The 24,717-nt window shown below is 43.5% G+C and overlaps 1 protein-coding gene across 2 annotated transcripts in view; it reads left to right on the forward strand.

Moving 5' to 3' along the window:
* PRORP (protein only RNase P catalytic subunit) overlaps positions 1-20,865 on the forward strand; it is a gene marked incomplete at both ends in the record, with an annotated part of 112,583 nt that extends 91,718 nt beyond the window's left edge. For both annotated transcript variants that reach the window (XM_080707510.1, XM_080707511.1), the window contains 3 exons: positions 13,589-13,737; positions 18,237-18,432; positions 20,734-20,865. In XM_080707510.1, coding sequence (XP_080563636.1) covers positions 13,589-13,737; positions 18,237-18,432; positions 20,734-20,865 — 477 coding nt within the window. The remainder of the gene's footprint in view (positions 1-13,588; positions 13,738-18,236; positions 18,433-20,733) is intronic.
* Positions 20,866-24,717: the final 3,852 nt, after the last annotated feature.

The following is a 24,717-nucleotide window of genomic DNA, read 5'->3' on the forward strand; positions in this document are numbered from 1 at the left end:
CATAGTTCAGTTCTGAGCTACAATTCTGTATGTGTATAAAGAGGCTGGTCACACTCTAAATTACTCTATATTTTCCTTGATGTATACCCTCACATGGTTTTACCTGAGAAAATGAGACCTCCAGCTGGGTGTGGTGACACACACTTGTTATCCCAGCATTTGGGAGGCTGAGACAGGAAGAGTCACAGTTTGTGGACAGCCTCAGCTACTTATTGAGGCCCTTTGCAACTCAGTGAGACCTGGTTTCAAAATAAAGAATAAAAAATAGGGTAGGGGTGTAGCTCGGAGGTCGAATGCCCTGGGTTCCATCCCAAGCCCCGTAAAATAAATAAATAAGTAAGTAAATAAATACATAAATAAAATAAAATAAAGAATAAAAAATAGGGCTGGAGGTGTAGTTTGGAGGTAGAATGCTCCTGGGTTCCATCCCCAGAACCCCCCCCCCCAAAAAAAAAGGTTAGACCTGTCAAATGATACCTTGTTCCTCAGACCCTCTACCCACCCTGGTGGCACTAACAGCTGTGGACTGTTTTCAGCAAGAATGTGTGTGTGTGTGTGTGTGTGTGTGTGTGTGTGTGTGTGTGTGTGTGTGCGCGCGCGTGCGCGCGCACTAGAAGTTGAACCCAAGGGCATTCTACCTCTGAGCTACACTCACTGCCCTATTTTACTTCTTATTTTGAAACTGGGTCTCACTAAGTTGTTGAGCCTATCTTCGAACCTGTGAGCCTCCTGTCTCAGCCTCCCAAGTACTGGGATTACAAGCCTGTGCCACCATGGTCAGCTTTCCAGCAAGAATCTTTTCTGCTTTAATCCAGTTCCCCTTCTACCTCAGGTCCTGTAGAAAGCAGACTACTTCTGAATTCAGAAATCTGTGAAGTCCCTAGAGTTCCTGAAGAGTGAGCTAACTATTTGGTTTTTTGTTTATTTATTTATTTACTTATTTATTTTTCAGTACTGGAGATGGAACCCAGGAGCAATGGCCCTAGCCCTACTTTTTTTATTCTTTTTTTGTGTGTGTGATACTGGGGGTGGAACCTAGGAGCTTTTCTACCTCTGGACTATACTCCCAGATCTATTTTATACTTTATTTGGAAACAGGGTGTCACTAAGTTGCTGAGAGCCTCACTAAGTAGCGGAGGCTGGCTTTGAACCTGTGCAATCCTCCTGTCTCAGCCTCCCAAGTGCTGGGATTACAAGTGTGCACCACCACGCCCGGCTTTATTCTTTATTTTGAAACAGGGTCTTACTGAGTTGCAAAGGGCCTCACTAAGTAGCTGAGGCGGTCCACAAACCGCAATCCTCCTGTCTCAGCCTCCCGAATGGTGGGATTACAAGTGTGCACCACCACGCCCGGCTTTATTCTTTATTTTGAAACAGGGTCTTACTGAGTTGCAAAGGGCCTCACTAAGTAGCTGAGGCGGTCCACAAACCGCGATCCTCCTGTCTCAGCCTCCCGAATGCTGGGATTACAAGCTTGTGTCACAACGCCCGACCCTGAAGAGCTATTTAGGCTCATTCATTTCATACATAGAGTATTAACATCTGAAGCTGCCAGATGGACAGAATTGAGGCCTACCCCCAACTAAGACTTAAAGCGTAGTCACCCCTCACCATCCTTCTACTTATTAAGAGGAGAGGAATTTGGCATAAGGTAGAGAGGTTGGTTAAAGAAAGAAATGCAGCCAGGAGTGGTGGTGCATGCCTGTAATGCCAGTACTTGAGAGGCTGAGACAGGAGGATTGCAGGTTCGTGTACAGTCTCAGCAATTACTAAGACTCTCATCAACCTAGTGAGACCCTGTTTCCAAATTTAAAAAATAAAATAAGCCTGACGTGGTGGCACATGCTTGTAATCCCAGCAATTGGTAGCCTGAGACAGGAGGATCCAGTTTCGCAGAAAAAAGCCTCAGCTACTACTTAGTGAGGCCCTTTGCAACTCAGTGAGACCCTGTTTTAACATAAAGAATAAAAAATGGGGCTGGGGAGCCAGGTGTGGTGGCACACACTTGTAATCCCAGCATTCGGGAGGCTGAGACCGGAGGATCGCGGTTTGCAGATAGCCTCAGCTACTTAGTGAGGCCCTTTGCAACTCAGTGAGACCCGGTTTCAAAATAAAGAATTAAAAAATAGGGCAGAGGGTGTAGCTGAGAGGTCGAATGCCCCTGGGTTCCATCCCCAGACTCACAAAATAAATAAATTAATTTAATTTAATAGGGCTGGGAGTGTAGCCTAGAGGTAGAATGCCCCTGAGTTCAATCCCCAGTGCCTCATACACACACACACAATATATGCATATATGCTATACATATTTTAATATATAATGTATATTATATATAAATATGTAACAGTTATATTTAAATATGTATATATATGTATCAGCAAACAATCAAAATAGGAATTTAGAATTTTTTTTTTTTGGTGTTACTGGAGGTGGAACCCAGAGGCTTTCTACCTCCAGGCTATACTCCCAGACCCATTTTATATTTTATTTGGAAACAGGGTCTCACTAAGTTGCTGAGAGCTTCACTAAGTAGCTGAGGCTGGCTTTGAACCTGTGCGATCCTCCTGTCTCAGCCTCCCGTGTAGGGGTTACAAGCGTGCGCCACCACGCCCGGCGGAATTTAGAATTTCTAACTCAGGCTAGAACCCCAACCATGGGTCCTGTGCCGATATAAATAGGAATTTGAAGGAGATGACTGATGTTTCAGTTATAGTTTCATGCAATGTTAAGATGGAACAAGAAGCCAGTTGTCTTCCCTGACAGTCTGCCGGCTGCCGCCTCTCATGATGCAGACAGGTACTCCTGCTGCCGCCTCTGGCTGGCATTGCTGACCTCTAACCAAGCCTGGGTTTTGCCCTGTCTGGCTCTCCGTATGTGTCTGCAGTCATGTAGAGACTCCTACTCTCATACTCCATACCAAGTCTGTCTCATGTGCACGATTGCCCTCAACCTCCTCCTCCATCTCCTCCCCACCATGCCACCATGGTTCACCTACTACACACAGAATTCTGCCTCATTCTACTTCCTTTTTTAAAAAACAACAAATCCAAAACCCTGTTCCTTTTGCTGTGGCGCTCAGGGAGGTTGGGTTTTGAAGTGTCTATATCAATCTGTATCTGAAATGAAGAGCAAAACTGACTGGTAAACAAAAATAGAGCTGTGTTTGTAGGGCAGAGTTTCCCTACCAAGCATCCTGCAGCCTTTGGGGAAGCAACTTTTATCTCACTCCTATGCCTATGGGATCTTCAAAATAATTGCAGCCACGGATTGGTCTTTATTTGGAAACAGGGTCTCACTAAGTTGCTGAGAGCCTCACTAAGCTGCTGAGGCTGGCTTTGAACCTACAATCCTCCTGTCTCAGCCTCTCAAGTACTGAGATAACAAGTGTGCAACACCACACCCGGCTGCTTTCTTTTTTCTAATGTTTCAACTCATCTACTCTGATGGTTCCTGCTGTCTTGTGTTCCCTGCTGACTCCCAGGTCTTTATCTTCAGCCCACAGCCTTCCTCTAAGTGTAGACCCCCATTGGCTATCTACTGGCCATCTCCTGCCTAGGGATATCAAGAGCTCCTCCTCTCAAGGCTTGTGCCATCATTTATAGCTGATGGTCCACATCTTCCCTGCTCTGTCCTCTTTATTTCACACATGCAGTCAGTGACTAAGTCCTATGGCGCTCTTCTCTCCATCTCACCTTTATTGCAAATTCTCTTCGCTCTCCTCTCCTCTGTCCTTTCTCCTCTCTCCTCTCTCCTCTCTCCTTTCTCTCCTCTCTCTTAATGATACTGGATTGAACCCAGGGAAGTTCTACCTCTGAACTACACTGTCAGCCCTATTTTATTTTTATATTTCAATTTTTAATATTTTTTGCACAACCTGGGATTAAACCCAGGGGCAGTCTACCTCCAGGCTATACCCCCAGCCCTATTTTTTATTTTGTGATGTGTGATGTGTGTGTGTGTGTGTGTGTGTGTGGTGCTGGGGGTGAAACCCAGGAGCCTTCTACCTCCAGGCTACACTCCCAAACCTATTTCATATTTTATTTGGAAACTGGGTCTTACTAAATTGTTGAAAGCCTCACTAAGTAGCTGAGGCTGGCTTCGAACTTGCGTGATCCTCTTGTCTCAGCCTCCCAAGTGCAGGGATTACAAGCGTGTACCACCAAGCCCAGCTTATTCTTTATTTTGAAACAGGGTCTCACTAAGTTGCTGAGGGCCTCACTAAGTAGCTGAGGCTAGCCATGAACCTGTGATCATCTTGTCTCAGCCTCTCAAATGCTGGGATTACATGCATGCACCACCATGCCCGGCTTTTTTTTTTTTTTTAATTTTGAAACAGGGTCCACTAAGTTTATGAGGCTGGCCTGGAACTTGTGATCCTCCTGTCTCATCCTCCCAAGTACTGTAATTACAAGCGTGCACCACGAAGCCTAGCTTCATTATCTCTTACCTGTAATAATAGCAGATGCCTCCTAATTGATTTCTCTATTCTAATCCAACCTTCTTTTAATCCATAATTATGGGGAGGGGGTGCTGGAAGTGAAACCCCAAAGGTATTCTACCTCCGAGCTATACCCTCTGCCCTTTTTTAAATTTTTTTGTTTTTGTTACTGAAAGCCTCACTAAATTGCTGAGGCCAGTCTAGAACCTGTGATCTTCCTGTCTTGGCCTTCCAAGTACTGGGATTACAGGCCTATTCTACCACACCACAGGCTACAAATTTTGACCTCTCTAAGATGGTAATGTCACTCTCCTGTTTTAATCCTTTAGATATTTCCCTCATTGCTTTCAGGCAGGAAAAGACTTATTACAAGGCCCCCAGTGACCTGACCCCTGCATTCATTTCCAGCCTGCTCTTGTACTGCGTCGTCCTCCCACACCTTGGCCTGAGCCACATTTGATACCTTGCAGTTCCTTAAAGCTGGCTTGCTAATAAAGACCCCAGCTTTCAACATGCTGCTCCTTGTCCTTGGAAACTCCCATCCTTCCCTGGATAATTCATGTGAGAACTCATTCTGCTGTCACTTGCTCTGTGGAGACTTCCCTGACCACCCTCCTCACCCCCCACAACCCACACGCAGTCATTTGACTGTAGAATCTTTGCGGTTGTGGATAACATACCTTTATTTTAGATCTGTATCCCAAATAGTCCCTGCCTAATGGCTGATACAGAAGGCTTTTGTTAATGTTGATGACTGATGGAGCCTTTTCTTTTTTGGGGGGGTCTGAGGATGGAACGCAGGGGCATTCAACCTCCGAGCTACACCCCTGCCCTATTTTTTATTCTTTAATTTGAAACAGTCTTACTAAATTGTGGAGGGCTTTAATAAGTAGCTGAGGCTGTCCATGAACCATGATCCTCCAGTCTCAGCCTTCTGAATGCTGGGATTACAAGAGTGTGCCACCACGCCCGGCTGAATTAGCCTTTTTTTTTTTTTTTACATAATTTTGTGGTACTGGTGATGGAACCCAGGGGCAGTCTATCTCCAAGCTAGAACTCCAGCCCTGTTTTTTATTCTGTATTTTGAAACGGGGTCTCAATGAGTTGCGAAGGGCCTCACTAAGTTGCTGAGGTTGGTTGCAAACCTGCAATCCTGCTCTCTCAGCCTCCCAAGTACTGGGATTACAAGCGTGGGCCACCACGCCCGGCTCAATAGCGTAATTTTAAATACAGACACAGATAGCCAGGTATGGTGGTGCATACTTGTTATCCCAGAACTTTGGAGGCTGAGACAGGAGGATTGTGGGTTTGTGGTCAACCTCAGAAATTTAATGAGACTCTGTTTCAAATTTAAAGAAGAAAAATAGAACTGGGAGTATAGCTCAGAGGTAGAAGAATGCCCTGGATTCAATCCCCAGTCACACACACACACACACACACACACACACACACACACACACACACATACACACTTGCACTCCAAAAAAACAAAACAAAATTTTGAATCCAGCTGGGCGTGGTGGCACATGTTTGTAATCCCAGCATTCAGGAAGCTGAGACAGGAGGATTGCGGTTTGTGGACAGCCTCAGCTATTTAGTGAGGCTCTCTGCAACTCAGTGAGACCCTGTTTCAAAACAAAGAATAAAAAATAGGGCTGGCGATGTAGCTCAGATGTAGAACACCCTTGGGTTCCATCCCTAGTCCCGCCAAAAAATTAAAAACTATAAAACTTGGATCCAGTCCAATCTCTAGACCTAGCTACCAATTTAGAAAACATTGAGAACTGAAGGCTCAATGGCATGATATCAGATGGTTGCAGTCAGCAGACCTAAATGTGGGAAGTTCTAGAATAACAGCCACATTTCTTTAACTACGGGGGCGTGGGGGGTATGGAGAAGGAGCTTGTAGAGAGTTGTCAAGCAGTGTATGCTTCCTCATCAGCCTTTCCCACCTCCAAGCATCTGTGCAGTCATTCTCATAATGAATATTCTTATACATGAGGTATATGGATTGTAATTATCTTACTGAAGAACTGGCATAAATTTCCTATTTCTGTAGATATCAGGTCCCAAAGGCTTTAAAGTTTTTAAAGATTCAGAGTCCATACAACCCAAGGAAGTACCAGGATCCTGCACATATTATGGTAATAAGTTCTAAGAAGGGGAAGTCACAGTTGCTATTTAGGATTACTCAGAAAAGGTCTTGTCCCCACTGATCTCTCCCACCTCCCAAGCAGCCTTTCTATTTCCTGAGGATCCCATGCACGATGCAATATATGCAGTTTATTGCAACATATTGAGTTTTTTTAGATTCTAATTTTAAAAATACGTATGACTTAAGCTGGTGGTGTACACCTCGACTTCCAATGCTTGGGAGGCCGAGACAGGAGATTAGAAGTTCAAAGCCAGCCTCAGCAACTTAGTGAGACCCTTTTTCAAAGTGAGAAAAAAAAAAAAAGTAGACAGACATAGTGGATTAGCTTGTAATCTCAGTACTTGGGAGGCTGAGACAGGAGGATTACATGTTCAAGGATAGCCTCAGGAAGTAGTGAGACTAATCAACCTAGCAAAACCCTGTTTCAAAATAAAGGATAAAATAGGACTGAGAGTCTAGCTCAGAAGTAGAATGCCCTTGGGTTCAACCCCCAATACCACACAAAAAAAGTAAAAAATAAAAAGGGTTGAGGAGCTGGGCATGGTAGCACATGCTTGTAATTCTAATACTTGGGAGGCTGAGACAAGAGGATCGCAGTTTGCAGATAGCCTCAGCTACTTAGAGAGGCCCTCTGCAATTTAGTGAGACCCTATTTCAAAATAAAGAATAAAAAATAGGGCTGGGCCTGGGCATGGTGGCTCACGCTTGTAATCCCAGCATTCGGGAGGCTGAGACTGGAGGATCGCTGTTTGGGGACAGCCTCAGCTACTTAGTGAGGCTCTCTGCAACTTAGTGAGACCCTGTTTCAAAATAAAGAATAAAAAAAATAGGGCAGTAGGTGTAGCTCGGAGATCAAATGCCCCTGGGTTCCATCCCTAGACCCGCAAAAAAAAAAAAAAGAAAAAATAGGGCTGGGGCCGGGCATGGTGGCACACGCTTATAATCCCTGCGCTTGGGAGGCTGAGACAGGAGGATCACGTAGGTTCGAAGCCAGCCTCAACTGGCTTAAGAGACTCTGTTTCCAAATAAAATAAATAGGTCTGGGAGTCTACCCCTGAGGTAGAAGGCCCCTGGGTTCCATCCCCAGTACCACCAAAAAAAAAAGGGCTGGGGGTGTAGCTCAGAGGTAGAATGCCTCTGGGTTCATTTCCCAGTACGGGAAGGAAGGAAGGAAGGAAGGAAAAAAGAAAAGGAAGAAAGAAAGAGGGGGAGGGGAAGGAAGGAAGGAAGGAAGGGCTGAGGATATAACTCAGAGGTAGAATATCTCTGGGTTTAATCCCCAATACCAAAAAAAATAAAAGAGAGTAATTCCTCATTCTTTTCACCCCAGCCCCTGACAAGCACGATTCTACTCTGTCCCTGTGAATTTGACTGCTCTGGGTCTGGTTTATTTCACATAGCTTAAAAGGCTCATCTCTGTTGTAGCATGTATCTGAATTCTATTTCTGTTCAAGACTGAATAATGAGCCATTGTATTATACACCACATTTATTTGGCCATTCAACTGTCAGTGGACATTTAGGTTGTTTCTGAATCTGTTCTTAAGTTCTTTCCTGACGGTATCTTATAATGAATATTCATATGTGTGAGGTCTATGGATAGTAGTTACCTTGCTGAAGAACCGGCATAGATTTCTTATTTCAGTAGACATAAGATCCCAAAGACTTTATAAAGTTTTTTGAAGATCTAGAGTTCATACCACCCCAGGAAGTGCCAGAGCCTGCAGAGGGGGAGGTAAAAAGTTGTAAGAGCGGTGAAAGGAAGCCGCATTCGCTATTTAGGATTACTCAGAGACGGTCTTGTCCTCGTTGGCCTCTCCAACCTCCCAAGCAGCTTTTCTATTTCCTGAGCATCCCCACGCACAGCTATTTCTAACACATGTAATCCTGCCAATAAAATGTTAACCTCAGCTCAGGAACAGTGTACTTTTCAGTAATTTTATGCTGTGAGTGTGTCACTTAAAAGTTTAAAAGCAAAACAAAAACAAAAAATCTTACCTCTTTTCTACAGAAAGTAAACCAAATTAGGGTAGAGGCCAAACTAGAAGATGTTTGTACCAAAGCAGAAATTTGTTCCTGCTCTTTTGGGTTTTTACCCTTTAGTCACTTTGAGGATGACTGTAAAATAAAGAATATAGAAAACAAGGATTCCAAACAGAAGTGAGTTTTAGTTAGCATATAATAGGCTCATGTTTTTGTTTTGTTTTGTTGTGCTACTGGAGGTTTTTTTTTTTTTTTGGGGGGGGTGGTACTGGGGTTCCTGGAAGCCCTTCTACCTCCGGGCTACACTCCCAGACCTATTTTTACATTTTATATTTGGAAACAGGGTCTCCTAAGCCAGCGCACGTGGCTGGCTTCGAACCTGCGCGATCCTCCTGTCTCTGCCTCCCAAGCGCGGGGATTACAAGCGTGCGCCACCACGCCCGGCATGCTACTGGAGTTTGAACAGAGCAGTATTCTACCTCCAAACAACACCTAAGCCCTATTTTTATTTTGAAACAGTGTCTTAAGTTGCTGAGAGTCTCACTACTTGCTGACACTGTCCTCAGCCTCCCAAATAATAGGATTTCAGGCATGCACTATCACACTCATTTTGTGTGTGTGTGTGTGTGTGTGTTTTGCTAGAAATTGAACCCGGGAGCATTCTACCTCTGAACTATATCCCTAGCCCTAGTTTTTGTTTTTATTTTGAAACAGGATCTTGCTAGGTCAATGAAAGTTTCACTACTTGCTGAGGCTGTCCTCAAATCTCTGCTCCTTCTGCCTCAGCCTCCCAAGTACTGGGATTACAGGCATGTGCCACTACACCCAGCTAGGCTCATGTTTTTTAACATGTAGGATTGGCAAAAGCCCATCTCTGCCAACCTCTTTTAATTAATATATTTAATACTTTTATGCTTCATGTTGTTACTGATAATGTTAGGGCTGCACCTACAATTTACTTTTCTTTTTTTTTTTTTTCCTGTTTTCTTCTGTTTCTGTTGTTTCTCTGAATTATGTTCCCTGTCTTCCTGAGGACTGTTTGACATCTTTTATAATTTACTTTTAACAGTCTTTTAATTTAATTTACTTTTATAATTTACTTTTAACCCTAGTGGGTTTTGTTTGTTTTAATCAATAGCATCTTTGAGCGTGTCTCTGCTCAGCATTTAGTGTTGCTCTAGTTATAGTGCCCATGACCATCTACTGGTGTCATCACTTTACCAAACTTTCTATATCACTAGACCGACTCTTTCCTGGTCCTCTGGCTGAGAGAAGAAGCTCTTGTAGTGCTTTTTCCTGTCAACATACATTGCCATTTCCAGGTTGACCACTTCTTCAGCTCCAAGTCTAGGATATCTGAGGCAAAAAAGAACATACACACACACACTTCACTATTGTATCATTCCTTGGGGCCCAAGGTCCCTAGCCACTGGGCTATCTTTCTCTAGCTTTCAAAGTCTTCTAAGGCTGGAAGTAAGCTTGGCTAACTTTAAACTAAGGCTGGTAGAGAGCTTACCTGGCATGCTCAGAGCACCACCTAAAAAAGAAGAAACAAAGTATTTTAATGTTTATTTTATTTTATTCTGTTCTGGGGATGGAACCCAGGGGCATTCTACCTCCAAGGTATACCCCCAGCCCTATTTTTTATTCTTTACTTTGAAACAGGGTCTCATTGAGTTGCAAAGGGCCTCACTAAGTAGCTGAGGCTGTCCACAACTGCATTCCTCCTGTATCAGCCTCCCAGGTACCAGGATTACAAGCGTGCACTACCATGCCCAGCTTTGTTTATTTTATATATATGTAATGCCCAGGGTTTTTAGTTTTACTAGGTGGGAGAGAGAGAAATATATGTACTGTTTTTTCTCCAAGTTTATTGAGTTTTTTTTTTAATCTACCACAGGATTAAGTCTCCTTTTTCTTTGCTCTTCTGAGTGTACCTGTGGCTCTGACCCCATGTTCTAGACCTGGCCTCAGAGTTCACTCCAAGGTCTGTGTTCTTCTATAGCTGGCTGGTGACAGCCTTTATTCTGCCACGCATCTTTCTTTCCTGGATCTTTTCTTTATTTTCCTTTGTTTTCATAGCTGCTGTTGATAAATACCTCTTAGCCACAAGATGGGGCCCCAGAGTAGTTCAAACTAAGATTTTTCTGCTCTTCCTTGGGCCCCTACTTTTAACTTTTGTACGTGTACTGGAGTTGAACCCAAGGGCATTCTACATCAAAACTTACCTACAGCCCTATTTTACTATTTATTTGTTTATTTATTTATTTTAATTTGGTAGTACTAGGCATTGTACCCAGAGGCATTCTATGCCCCCCCCTCATATTCCCAGCCCTGTTTTGCTTTTATTTTGTTTTGGCACTGGGGATTGAGTTCAGGGCATTTTACATCCCCAGCCCTACTCTATTGTTTATTTTGAAACAGGTCTTACTAAGTTGTGAAAGGCCTTGTGTTCCTGAGGCTCACCATTAACCTGCCATCTTCCTGTCTCAGCCTCCCAAATACTGGGATTGTAAGTATACACTACAGTGCCTGGCCTTTTTTTTTTTTTTTTTTTTTTAAACAGGGTCTCATTAAGTTGTTGAGGTGGGCTGTGAATCTGTGATCCTCCTGTCTCAGTCTCCCAAGTAATGGAATTAGAGGGGTATGCCACCATACCTGGTTTTATCTTACTTTTTATTTTGAAACAAGGTCTCACTAAATAGCTGAGGATCTCACTAAAATGATGAGGCTGAAGCCAGGCATGGTGGCTCATGCTTGTAATTCTAGTTCTTGGAAGGCTGAGACAGGATGATCACAGGTTTGAGGGCAGCTTCAGCAAATAGTGTAACTCTAGTCAACCTAGCAAGACTGTTTCAAAATTAAAATGAAAATAGAGCTGGGGGTATAGCTTGGAAATAGAACGCCCCTGAGTTCAATCTCTAGTACTATAAAAATAAAATGAAATAAAAATAATGCTGAGGCTGGCCTATAAACATTGATCCTCCTGTCTCAGCCTCCCAGGTACTGGGATTTCAGGCATGCACCACTATGCCCAGCTCCCCACCTCTAGCGTGTGTTTAGTAAACTCAGGACCACTTATCAGTTGTGTTATGACTGCAAAGACCCAGTTGTGTTTTTCTTTAAGCCATGCCTTCCTAGCTGCTTGGAAATTTAAGCAACAAGTGTCAAAAGTATTTTTTTAAATTAATTTCTATAGCTGTATAATGACGTCATGGAAATTAGGGAAAATTTTAAAAGTAATTGTTATCCCTGGTAATGAGTTCAGTTGTCATTTTGTATCTGGGCCAATTGAAAATCATCTGTATTATTAATATAGCTTTAAAAAGTGAGCAAGCAGTGCCTGGTGAGGTGGCCTATGCCTGTAGTCCCAGCTACCTAGAAAGCTGAAGCAGGAGGATCACAGGTTTGAAGCCAGCATGGGTAACTTTGTAAAAAACTATAAAAAAGGTGGGGAATAAGTGCTTTTTTTTTTTTTTTTTTTTTTTTTTTTTTGGTGGTACTGGGAATGGAACCCAGGGGCCTTCTACCTCCGGGCTATAATCCCAGACTTATTTTATATTTTATTTGGAGACAGGGTCTCTTAAACCAGCTGAGGCTGGCTTCGAACCTGCGCGATCCTCCTGTCTCAGCCTCCCAAGCGCAGGGATTACAAGTGTGCGCCACCAAGCCCGGCGGAATAAGTGTATTCTGAAAGAAGTGTACTTCCTTTGTCTTTTGGAATATTTGAATACTCCCCAAATTTAAAAAAAAAAAAAAAACCTTCTATGACCTGGGTATGTTGGCACACGCTTGCAATCCCAGTACTTGGGAGGCTGAGGCAGGAGGATCACAGGTTCCCAGCCAGCCTCAACTACTTAGTGAGGCTCTCAGCAAACGAGTGAGGCCCAGTTTCCAAGTAAAATATAAAATGGGTTTGGGAGTATAGCCAGGAGATAGAAAGCCCCTAGGTTCCACCCCCAGTACCATAAAAAAACAAAACAAAACTCTGTGTGTGTGTGTGGTACTTGGAGATGGAAGCAAAGGACATTCTACCTTTGACCTACACCCCCAGCCCAATTTTTATTCTTTATTTTGAAACAGGGTCTCATGGAGTTGCAAAGAGCCTCACTAAGTAGCTGAGGCTATCCTCGAACCACAATCCTCCTGTCTCAGCCTCCCGAATGCTGGGATTACAAGTGTGTGCCACCACGCCCGGCTTAACAAAACACTTTTTTATTATACAACTTTGCCATCTTGAACCATCCTGTCTCTATCCCAATCTTAGAGAATTCAGTTTAAAAACAATTGAACAGCCGGGCATGGTGGCGCACGCTTGTAAACCCTGCACTTGGGAGGCGGAGACAGGAGGATCACACTGGTTCAGAGCCAGCCTCGCTGGTTTAAGAGACCCTATTTCCAAATTAAAAAATATAAAATAGGTCTGGGAGTGTAGCCTGGAGGTAGAAGGGCTTCCAGGAACCCCAGTACCACCAAAATAAATAAATAAATAATTAATTAAAAAATTAAAAAATAAAAACAACTGAACTTAGCCGGGCGTGGTGACACACATTTGTAATCCTAGTACTTGGGAATCTGAGACAGGAGGATCACAGGTTTGCGGACAACCTCAGCTACTTAGTGAGGCCCTCTGCAACTTAGTGAGATCCTGTTCCAAAATAAAGAATAAAAAAATAGGGCGGAGGGTGTAGCTCAGAGGTAGAAAGCCGCCGAGGTTCAATTCCCAATACCACAAAAAAAAAGAAAAAAAGAAAAAAACTGAACTAGTCTTTGTTTAGAAACCTGCGCCTGTATCCAGCGTAGCCTGACCTGTGGGCAGGTGTTAGGCGTTAATCTGTATATAACAGGGAAGCATTTTCCGCAGGCTTTCAGAGATGGAAAATTCTTGAGGACTATTTTGTGACCTTTTCCAGAAAAGAGAGCCTCACAATTAGGGTAATCAGCTGGAATAATCACTCCACTTATTTGAGATGTTTCCCTTGACCCTTTTGGATACTGGCTTGTGTTTTTTAGCTCTTGGACATAGTTTCTCAACTAGCCAAACATAATCTACAACTGCTGGTCCTGGGCCGAAAGCACATGCGAACACAGCATTCCCAGTGGAGAAAGGATGAGATGGAAAAGGTGCAGAAGCTAGCCAGCTGCTTTTTTGCTGATAACATGTAAGTCCTCCAGGTAACAGATGAATCACAGGAGACTCCAGTCATCTGCTTATTAGTTGCCTACTTTCGTTTTGTTTTTGTTTTGATACTAAGGATTGAACCCAGGGGCATTCTACCTCTGAGCTACATTCTATTTCTGAACTATACTCCAAGCCCTACTTTATTTTATTTTATTTATTTTGTGGTATTAGGGTTGGAACCCAGGGACATTTTACTTCCAAGCTACACCCTCAGCCCTATTTTTTATTCTTTATTTTGTTCTTTATTTTGAAACAGTGTCTCACTGACTTGCAAAGGGCCTCACTAAGTAGCTGAGGCTGTCCTCAAACTGCAATCCTCCTGTCTGAGCCTCCCAAATGCTGGGATTACAAGTGTGCACCACCACGCCCAGCTTTTATTTTTTATTTACTTATTTATTTTTTATTTTGAAACAGGGTCTTGCTACGTTGCTGAAAGCCCCAGTGAGCTGCTGAGGCTGGCATCAAACCTGTGAATCTCCTGTCTCAGCTTCCCAAGTATTAGAATTACAAGCAGATGCCATCACACCCAGCTTACTTGTGCCATTTTAAAAATGTATGTAAGGCCAGGCATGGTGGCACACACTTGTAATCCCCGGTCTTGGGAGGCTGAGACAGGAGGATCGCACAGGTTCTAAGCCAGTCTCAGCTACTTAGTGAGGCTCTCAGCAACTTAGTGAGACCCTGTCTCCAAATAAAGTCTAAAATAGGTCTGGGAGTATAGCCCGGAGGTAGAAAAGCCCCTCGGTTCCACCCCAATACCACACACAAAAAAGTACTAAATAAAAATATATGTATAATGCCAGGCGTGGTGGCGCACACTTGTAATCCCCGCGCTTGGGAGGCAGAAACAGGAGGATCGCACAGGTTCAAAGCCAGTCGCGCTGGCTTAAGAGACCCTGTTTCCAAATAAAAATATAAAAAAAAATAGGTCTGGGAGTGTAGCCCGGAAGTAGAAGGGCTTCCAGGAACCCCAGTACCACCCAAAAAAAAAAAAAAAAAAAAAAAATATATATATATATATATAGTATGATGTATACTCAATCTCATTTAAAAAAAAAAAAAAGACTTGAGGCAACTTAGAAAAATGTGGTTTCTTTCTTTTTTGTGGTATTGGGGATGGAACCCAAGGGCTTTTCTACCTCCAGGCTATATACTCCCAGACCTATTTTATACTTTATTTTGAAACAGGGTCTCACTAAGTTGCTGAGAGCTTCACTAAATAGCCGAGGCTGGCTTTGAACCTGTGCAATCCTCCTGTCTCAGCCTCCCAAGCGCTGAGATTACAAGAGTGTGCCACCACGCCCGACTTATTCCTTATTTTGAAACAAGGTCTCACTGAGTTGCCAATGGCCTCACTAAGTAGTAGCTGAGGCTGTCTGTGAACCGCGATTCTTCTGTCTCAGCCTCCCAAGTGCTGGGATTCCAAGCCTGCGCCACCACACCTGGCTTATTCTTTATTTTTGAAACAGGGTCTCACTAAGTTGCAGAGGGCCTCACTAAGTAGCTGAGGCTGGCCGCAAACCTGTAATCCTCCTGTCTCAGCCTCCCACATACTGGGATTACAAGCGTGCACCACCTCGCCCAGTTTACAGAAATGCAGTTTCTGTTGCCAAATAAATTTAAATAAATGAGAAAAACAGGATAAAGGATAGATGGGAGGAAAATGGATTGAGTGAGATTAGCACACAGGATACTCATACATGCCATAGATCCTAAGTCAGTCTTTAGCAACTACTCAACACAGGAGCACTTTCTCTGTTCTTGGTGAAATAGCAAAAGTGAATACAACACCCTATCCTCTTAGGACTTACAGTAAACAGGCCAACAAGCAGGCGCTGTCATTCAAGGCAGTGGGCAGTGCTGCAAGTACGAGAATGCAAAGTCGACAGAAAAGATTAGGAATGGGGTAGATCAGAGACCTTCAAGAGGGGCCAAATCTGATGGCAAGGAGTGAGTCGTTTGAGAAAGGGAGAGGAGGGGTGAAAAGAAAATCCCAGCTAGAGGAGCAGCAAATCAGAAAGCCCTGGGCACCTGGTATGGTGGCACACATGTGTAACCTCGGCTACTCAGGAGGCTGAGGCAGGAGGATTACAAGTTTGAGGTCAGCCTGGGCAAATTAGCAAGACTGTCTCAAATTTAAAAAGGGCTGAGGATGTGGCTCAGTAGTAAAATGCTTCCAGAGCAGGCAGGTTGGCACATGCTTGTAATCCTAGTGCTTGAAAGACTGAGACAGGAGGATCCAGGCTCTCAGACAGCCTCAGTGTAGTGAGGCCCTACACAACTTAGTGAGACCCTGTTTCAAAATAAAGAATAAAAAATCAGGCGAAGCCGGGCGTGGTGGTGCACACTTGTAATCCCCGTGCTTGGGAAGCGGAGACAGGAGGATGGCGCAGGTTCGAAGTCAGCCTCGCTGGCTTAAGAGACCCTGTTTCCAAATAAAAATAATATAAAATAGGTCTGGGAGTGTAGCACAGAGGTAGAAGGGTTTCCAGTAACCCCAGTACCACCAAAAAAGAAAAAAAATTTGGGCTGAGGGTATAGTTCAGAGGTAGAATGCCCTGAATTCCATCCCCAGTACCACACACACACACACACGTGCGCACACACAAACAACAAAAAAAAAAGTTCCCAAAAATAGAGGAAGAAAAAGCCCCTGGGGCAGGAATATTTTTTCTTTATAAAAAAGCCCTGGCAAGCCGGGTGTGGTGGTGCATGCTTGTAATCCCCACTACTTGGGAGGTGGAGACAGGAGGATCGTGCTGGCTTAAGAGACCCTGTTTCCAAATAAAAATGTAAAATAGGTTTGGGAGTGTAGCCTGGAGGTAGAAGGGTTACCAGAAACCCCAGTACCACACACACACACACACACACACACACACAAGCCCTGGCAAGCCATGCTTGTAATCCCAGCATTCAGAAGGCTGAGACCAGAAGATCACAGTTCACAGACAGCCTCAGCTACTTAGTGAGGCCCTCCGCAACTTAGTGAGACCCGGTTTCAAAATAAAGAATAAAAAATGGGCAGGGGGTGTAGCTCGGAAGTTGAATGCGCCTGGGTTCCATCCCCAGACCTGCAAAAATAAATAAATAAATAAATAAATAAATAAATAAATAAATAAATAAATAAAATAAAAGCCCTGGCATTTGTAAGGGAAGTAAGAGAGCCAGTATGGACCAGCTAGAACTGCAGCAGAGAGAGTGGCAAGTTTTGAGGTAAGAGAAAGAGCAGGGCCCACATTACAGAGGACCGCATGCAAGAGGCCTGGATTGTATCGTGAATTTAAAGGAAAAATTGCTACTGAACTGAAGCTCCAGAGAAGAAACATGGAAATCAGACAAAACATGAAACATGGAAAACGTGATCAGTAACAAAATGTGCAGTGTCCATAAAGTTAGAAGAAAGCAGCTAACCAGGGGAGCACAGATCCCAGCAGCCACAGGGACTCTGCACGTGCCTTTAGGTCCTCGTACTACTTAGGGCAATGACAAAAATGTATGTCTGACTTTCCTTGGATAATTAGAGGGGGGGCTAGGGATTAAACCCAGGAGCATTCTATCCCTGAGCTACATCCCCAGCCCTATTTTATTTTTTATTTGGAAATAGGGTATTGCTAAGTTGCTGAAGGCCTCACTAACTTGCCAAGGCTGGCTTTGAACTTTCTGTCTCAGCCTCCCAGGTTCTGAGATTGCAGGTGTGGGCCACCACTCCCTGCTGAGGACCAACTTTTTTTTTTTTTTGGTGTGTGTGTGTGTGTGTGTGTTACTGGAGATGGAACCCAGGGGCATTCTACCTCTGAGCTATATCCCCAGCCCTATTTTTTATTCTTTATTTTGAAACAAGGTCTCACTGAGTTGCAAAGGGCTTCACTAAATAGCTAAGGCTGTCTGCAAACTACAATCCTCCATTCTCAGCCTCCCGAATGCTGGGGTTACAAGCATGCACCACCATGCCCAGCTGAGGACCAACTTCTAAGTGTGAAAAGAGAATTGCTAGAATTCTTTGTTCTGGTGGTACTGTCCACCTCAGCAGACTGCTGGGTCTTAACATCCTCTTCCCCTCGCTTTCCAGTGTTTTAGACTATACCACCTATCAGGTAAGGACTCGAGCTGGCTTCTGTGTAGCACTCAGATCATGTCTGTCAAGAGTGCAGAGGGATCCGGGTGTGGTGACACATGCTTGTAATCACAGTACTTGGGAGGCTGAGACAAGAGGATCCAGGCCAGCCTCAGCTACTTAATGAGGCCCTCTTCAACTTAATGAGGCTCTGTTTCATAATAAAGAATAAAAATTGGGCTGGGGGCGTAGCTTGGAGATAGAATGCCCCTGGGTTCAGTCTTCAGTACTACAAAAAATTAAATAAATAAAGTGTAGAGGCACCTCTGAGAAAAATAGGAAAAGCAGTGCAAAGCCTAGTGAAAAGCGTTTTCCTCTGCCTCCTGTGGTGGATTTAATTCTGTCCTTCCTTATACCTGGTTCAGCTCAAAGGATGATCCGTTCCTTCTGTATGCCACATTGAATTCCGGGAATCACTGCAAATTTATAACAAAAGACCTGCTGCGGGACCACAAGGCCTGTCTACCTGACCTCAAGACCCAACATCTGTTCTTTAAGTGGCAGCAGGGGCATCAGCTGGCAATTATGAACAGATCCCCAAAATCCAAACTAACCTTTCAGGTATGTTATCTGTTCACCACCAATGGTAACAGAGTCAAAAAGTGAGAATGTGGCAACGTTTTTAAAAAATGTTGAGCCGGTTGAGCCAGGCGTGGTGGCACACACTTGTAATCCAGCATTCAGGAGGTTGAGACCAGAGGTTTGCGGTTAGCAGACAGCCTCAGCTATTTAGTGAGGCTCTCCGCAACTTAGTGAGACCCTGTTTCCAAATAAAGAGTAAAAAAAATAGGGCAGGGTGTGTAGCTCGGAGGTTGAATGCCCCTGGGTTCCATCCCCAGACCTGCAAAAAAAAAAAAAAAAAAAAAAAAAATTGCAAATAATTGAAAATTCTGAATGCATTATTTTTCTCAGTTTAGTTTGGCATTTAGTATTAGCCAGCTCCTAGAAAGAAAGTGTCTATCAGAACAGAAGTTTTGTTTAGGGTGTGTGTGTGTGTGTGTGTGTGTGTGTGTGTGTGTGGTACTAGGGATGGAACCCAGGGGCATTCTACCTCTGAGCTATACCCCCAGCCCTATTTTTTTATTATTATTATTATTATTATTATTCTTTATTCTGAAACGGTCTCACTGAGTTCCAAAGGGCCTCACTAAGTAGCTGAGCCTGTCCTCAAACTGCGATTCTCCTGTCTCAGCCTCTCAAATGCCGGTTTTATAAGCAAGAGCAGAAGTTTTCATAGACCAACCCAAACTAATTGACATGTTGAAATACCTGGGGTGGCAACTTTGAAACTGCCATCATGTCCTTAATTATGACTTCTCATATATATTTTTCCTTTTCCTTTTTATTTTTTGTAGTACTAAGGATTGAACCCAGAGGCATTCTACTATTCTACTTTGGGTGTGTGGGGGGTGGTAGTGGGGCTGGAACCCAGGGGCGTTCTACCTCCAAGCTACACCCCTGGCCTGATTTTTTATTCCTTTATTTTTTTATCCCTCTCTTTCTTTCTTTCTTTCTTTCTTTCTTTCTTTCTTTCTTTCTTCCTTTCTTTCTTTCTTTCTATTTCCTTTCTTTCTTTTTGGTGGTACTGGGGATGGAACCCTTCTACCTCCAGGCTACACTCCCAGACCTATTTTATATTTTTTATTTGGAAACAAGGTCTCTTAAGCCAGCAAGGCTGGCTTCAAACCTGCTGGATCCTTCTGTCTCCACCTCCCAGGCACGGGGATTACAAGCGTGCGCCACCACACCCGGCTTCTCTTTTTATTTTTTATTTCTTATTTTGAAACAAGATCTTACTAAGTTGTGAAGGGCCTCACTAAGTAGCTGAGGCTGTCGGTGAACCCCGATCCTCCTGTCTCAGCTTCCTGAACACTGGGATTACAAGCGTGCATGCACTACCACGCATGGCTGAGGCATTCTACTTCTAAGCTACACTCACAGCCCTTTTTATGTTTTTGTTTTTTGAAATGTAAAGGTTGTTCTCACTAAATTGCCGAGGGTCTCACTAAGTTGCCAAGGCTGTCCTCAAATCTGCCATCCTTAGTCTCAGTTAATCTCTTTTCTTTTTCTTTTTTCCTTTGTGGTGCTGGGGATTGAACCCAGAACATTCTACCCTTGAGCCACACTCCCAGCTCTTTTTATTTATTTATTTTGCATACAAGGTGTCACTAAGTTACTAAGGCTAGCCTCCAACTTGTGATTGTCCTATCTCAGCCTCCCAAGTACTGGGATTATAGATGTGGGCCATCATGCCCAGCTTTTATATTCTTGAAAATTGCTGCCGGGCGTGGTGGTGCATGCCTGTAATCTCAGTACTTGGGAGGCTGTGTCAGGAGGATCGCAGGTATACGGCCAGCCTCAGCTACTTAGGTGAGAGCCTCTGCAACTTAGACCCAATTTCAAAATAGAGAATAAAAAACAGGGCTGGGGTTATAACTCGGAGGTAGAACACCCCTAGGTTCAATTCCCAGTACTAAACAAAAAAAAAAAAAGAAAAGAAAAAGAAAGTTTTTGAGAGAATAGATTTTAAGTGTTCTTACTACAAAAAGGGAAAAGTTAGTGAGGTAACTCATGTTAAGTAGCTCAATGTGACCATTCCACAATGTATGCATATTTCAAAACATCAAAAATAAATAATTTTGTCAATTTTTGAAATAAAAATACATAAAACAACAGAGTTATAGCAAATATGCTATCAAATGATACCACATGGATTTGGTCAACGAAATCAGAACTGTGATACCGGACAACTGACCTGATTTTCTCAGACGCAACAACAACAAAAGCAAATTGAGAAATTGCCTGAAAAGAATGGGAACGAGCCATTACACTCACTTTTTGGTTCTTTGTTTGATTCAACAGCATACCCTCAGCTATAACACAGTGGTGCAAACAACTGGAGACTCCTGGCACATACCGTACGATGAAGACCTGGTGAAAAGATATTCCTACGAAGTGCCAACCAAATGGCTTTGCCTCCACCAAAAGACATAAAGACTCATACTTGCATGCTAAATTTGTGTTTAGGTGCCTTTCTGGGTGGCATCAGAAGCTCTTTGTTGTTGTTTCTTTGTTTGCTTGTTTGTTTGTGGTACTGGGGGTTGAACCCAGGGGTGTTTTACCTCTGAGCTACACCTCTAGCTCTTTCTGTTTTGAAACAGGGTCTCACTAAACTACAGTGTGCTGGCAGGCCTCCAGCCTACAATATTTCTGTCTCAGCCTCTCAAGTACTGGGATTGCAGGAGAGTGCCACTGTGCCCCTGACATTAGAGCTTTGAAGTTGGTGTTATTTTAGAGTATTACCTCTATCCTGAAAAGAAAGGGTTTTATTAATTAATAATCTCAAGGAAGAAGCCAGAGTTTATTCTCCAGCCATCATTAGGGCCATCTCATCTAATGTGCCTGGTTCTGTATATTAAATTATTTTTTCTCTTTAGGTTTGCACTTAAATAGAATTACTGCTTCCTTGGTCCTCTAGCAAGGTTTTTACCTAACTATCCTGAGTACTACAAAATGTATCCTCAGTGTTCACAGTAGATCTCCCATTCCTTGATAACTTTTTTTCTTTTTCTTTTCTTGAGACAGTCTCATGATGCTCTCTGGTCTTGAACTCCTAGGTTCAAATGATCCTCCCATCTCAGCCTCCCAAATAACTGGCAAAATAGATGAACCACTCCCCTCCCCCAGCTCCTGAGAGCTTCATTCTAAAACATTAATAGGCTGGGCATGGCAGTGCATGCTTGTATTCTGGCTCACCAAAGAGAATCTTACCTTCATTTGCTAAAATTCAAAATTATTGGGGCAACTCGGCAGAGCAGAATGGAATCCATACCTGGTATTTTAACCCATCCTTCATCAATTTGGAATTCAGAGAGTGAAAAGCGCCTAAAGGAGTCCTCATGGGAATGACAGAGGGTATGAGGACATGGACCATTCTGATGGAATGGTAGTGTTCAGACTTCGCTGTTCCTTTAAGACAGAGACAAATAGAAGTCTTAGTATCAAGCCAGTCGTGGTGGTGCACGCTTGTAATCCCAGTACTTGGAAGGCTGAGAGAGGAGGATCATGGGTTCGAAGCTGACCTTGGCTACTTAGTGAGGCTCTCAGCAACTTAGTGAGACCCTGTTTCCAAATAAAAAATAAAATAGGTCTGGAGGTGTAACCTGGAGGTAAAAGGCCCCTGGGTTCTATTCTCAGTACCACCAAAAAAAAAAAAAAAAAAAAATTCTCAGTATCAGAGAGTAGGCAGGTGCCAGGGCTTCCTATAGCCCAAAAAAGGGAGCAGAGTTGCCAGATAATGTACACACTCCCAGTTATATTTGAATTTTTTTTTAGTGGAAGATGTTCCAAGTATTCTAAGGACATACTTCTAAAATATATTGTCAACCTAAAATTCACATAACTGCTATCCTGTATTTCTGTTTTCCAAGTCGGTCAGCTCTAGGTGAAAGTTCTAGGAGTGAGTAAGGAATAGTGGGACGCGAGGTGTCAAAAGCCGGCAGCCCCACGCGGCGGGAGGGGAGCCAGAGGAAGGAAGGAAGGTAACCGGCACCCGGGAGGGGAGGAAAGGAGTGGAGACCTGCTTCTCCTGCCAGGCCCCAGCCAAGGACAAGGCTTTACACAGCTCCATTTACACTCCGCCATTAGAGGAAGCCAGAGAAGGTGGTATGGTAAAAGAAAACACAGGCAGGAACACAGCCCAGCAAATGGAACCTTGCAAAGTAACTTTAATTTTCTCATATCGTCTCCACTTAAGCTATTTTAGGGTTTCCTGAAGCTCTCTCTACTCAACTTAGTCCTTCATTGACAGTATTAGGTCTGACAAATGCTGCCAGACACCACTGCAGTGCACAGCCGCCTTCTACTGGGAGCAAAATAAACAGGAAGACAATTATCTAGTCACTGGTGGCAGCTAAAAATAGTTTCTTTTGCCACCAGAGTGCCCTCAGAAGTATACTCTTATCAAATAGATTGAGTTACCAAGATAACCATGTTCATTTGTTATAAATAGCAGTAAAGGAAAAAGGTTTTTGTTTTTGTCTTGTTTTGTAACTCTGACAAATCTGATGTAGAACAGCCAGGTGTGGTGGCGCACGCTTGTAATCCCAGCATTCGGGAGGCTGAGACCGGAGGATCGCGGTTCACGAACAGCCTCAGCTACTTAGTGAGGCCCTTTGCAACTCAGTGAGACCCTGTTTCAAAATAAAGAATAAAAAATAGGGATAGACATGTTGCTCGAGGGTAGAATGCCCCTGGGTGTTATCCTTAGTACCACACAAAAAAATTTGTTTTTTGATGTAGAGTTTATTACAATCACATTGAAACAACTATCCCACTTATCTCTTTAGTGCTATTTAAAATCTATCCCAGCCGGGCGTGGTGGTGCACACTTACAATCCCAGCATTCGGGAGGCTGAGACCAGAGTGTACCAGTATTGTGAAGAGGCATCAAAATGTATTAATGTGTCGGTATTGGAAAATTGCTTTGATATTAATTTCCAAAATGTAAAATATAGTCAGAGCCTAGATGCTGTGCAGGCACTCAGGCAGGGAGGGGGCTGCAGCTATTACAACGCAGTTTCTGTCTTTGCCCTTCATTCTAATGAGTAACCTATAGTAAAGGCCTTAGAGTCAACGGAAGCCATTAGCCCTAAAACTACAATAGAGGCAACAGGTGCCTCTGTTTACCTCCTCTCCTCTGTGATCCGGCCTGGGCACAGGGAAGGTAATCTTTGTGTGGGGCTTCAAAGCACCCTAGTTGATGAGCAACCAATACTGCCCAATACAATAGAGCCGAGGGCCAGGTAGATTCTTGATCCTTACGCTTAGTAAGTGCAGTGTCTGGAGACAAAGAGGCACTGCCTGGCTAAGGAATAAGTAACTAGCCCATTGCCTTGGTAACACTGATGAGACAGATACCAATACAAAATCTATTTAAGGGTTAGGGTCCCCAAAAGGGGCCGGAGTTCCATTTTCAGGCTCCCCAGCATGCAGGTCAGCATGCTGCTTTTTTTCTTCTCTATTTCCTACTGCTTTATTTCCTAATTTTGTAATAAAGATTTGTTAAAGCCTATTAGTTTTCATTTTTTCTATTCAGCAAACCTTATTTGAATAAGAAAAAGAACCCCACCATTCAAACCGTAACACAGAGGATTGCAGTTTGCAGACAGCCTCAGCAACTAAGTGAGGCCCTTCACAACTGAGACCCTGTTTCGAAATTAGAAAGAATAAAAAAATAGGGCTGGGGTGTCACTCGGAGGTAGAATGCCCCTGGGTTCCATCCCCATACCACAAATAAAAATTAAAAATTAAAAAATCTACCCCAAGAAGCAAATACTTGAGAAATTACTGATAGAGGCGTTAATTCCTAAAATATTAGAGAAATATATTCAAGAGACCAGGTCAGATTGCCTCATCACTCTCAACTAGGCAAGAACATTATTAAATATTAACTTCAGTTTACATCTAAATATTTATTTAATTTTTGTTTGGTTTTGGTTCTGGAGATTGAACCCAGAGGCGTTCTACCTCTGAGCTCCACCCTCAGCCCTATTTTACTTTTTGTGTGTGTGTGGAGGGGGTCTGAAGATGGAACCCAGGGCATTCGACCTCCAAGCTACACCCCCTTTCCTATTTTTTATTCTTTATTTTTAAACCGGGGGTCTCTGAGTTGCAGAGGGCCTCACTAAGTAGCTGAGGCTGTCCGAGAACCTCAATCCTCCGGTCTCAGGTGTGTGCCACCATGCCTGGCTCCTATTTTACTTTTATTTTGAAGCAGGATCTCACTAAATTACTGAGGCTGTTGTCAAACCTTTGATCCTCCTGTCTCAGCCTCCCAAGTACTGA

The sequence above is a fragment of the Muscardinus avellanarius genome (genome assembly GCF_963383645.1).
Source record: "Muscardinus avellanarius genome assembly, chromosome: 12".
Classification (NCBI taxonomy): domain Eukaryota; kingdom Metazoa; phylum Chordata; class Mammalia; order Rodentia; family Gliridae; genus Muscardinus; species Muscardinus avellanarius.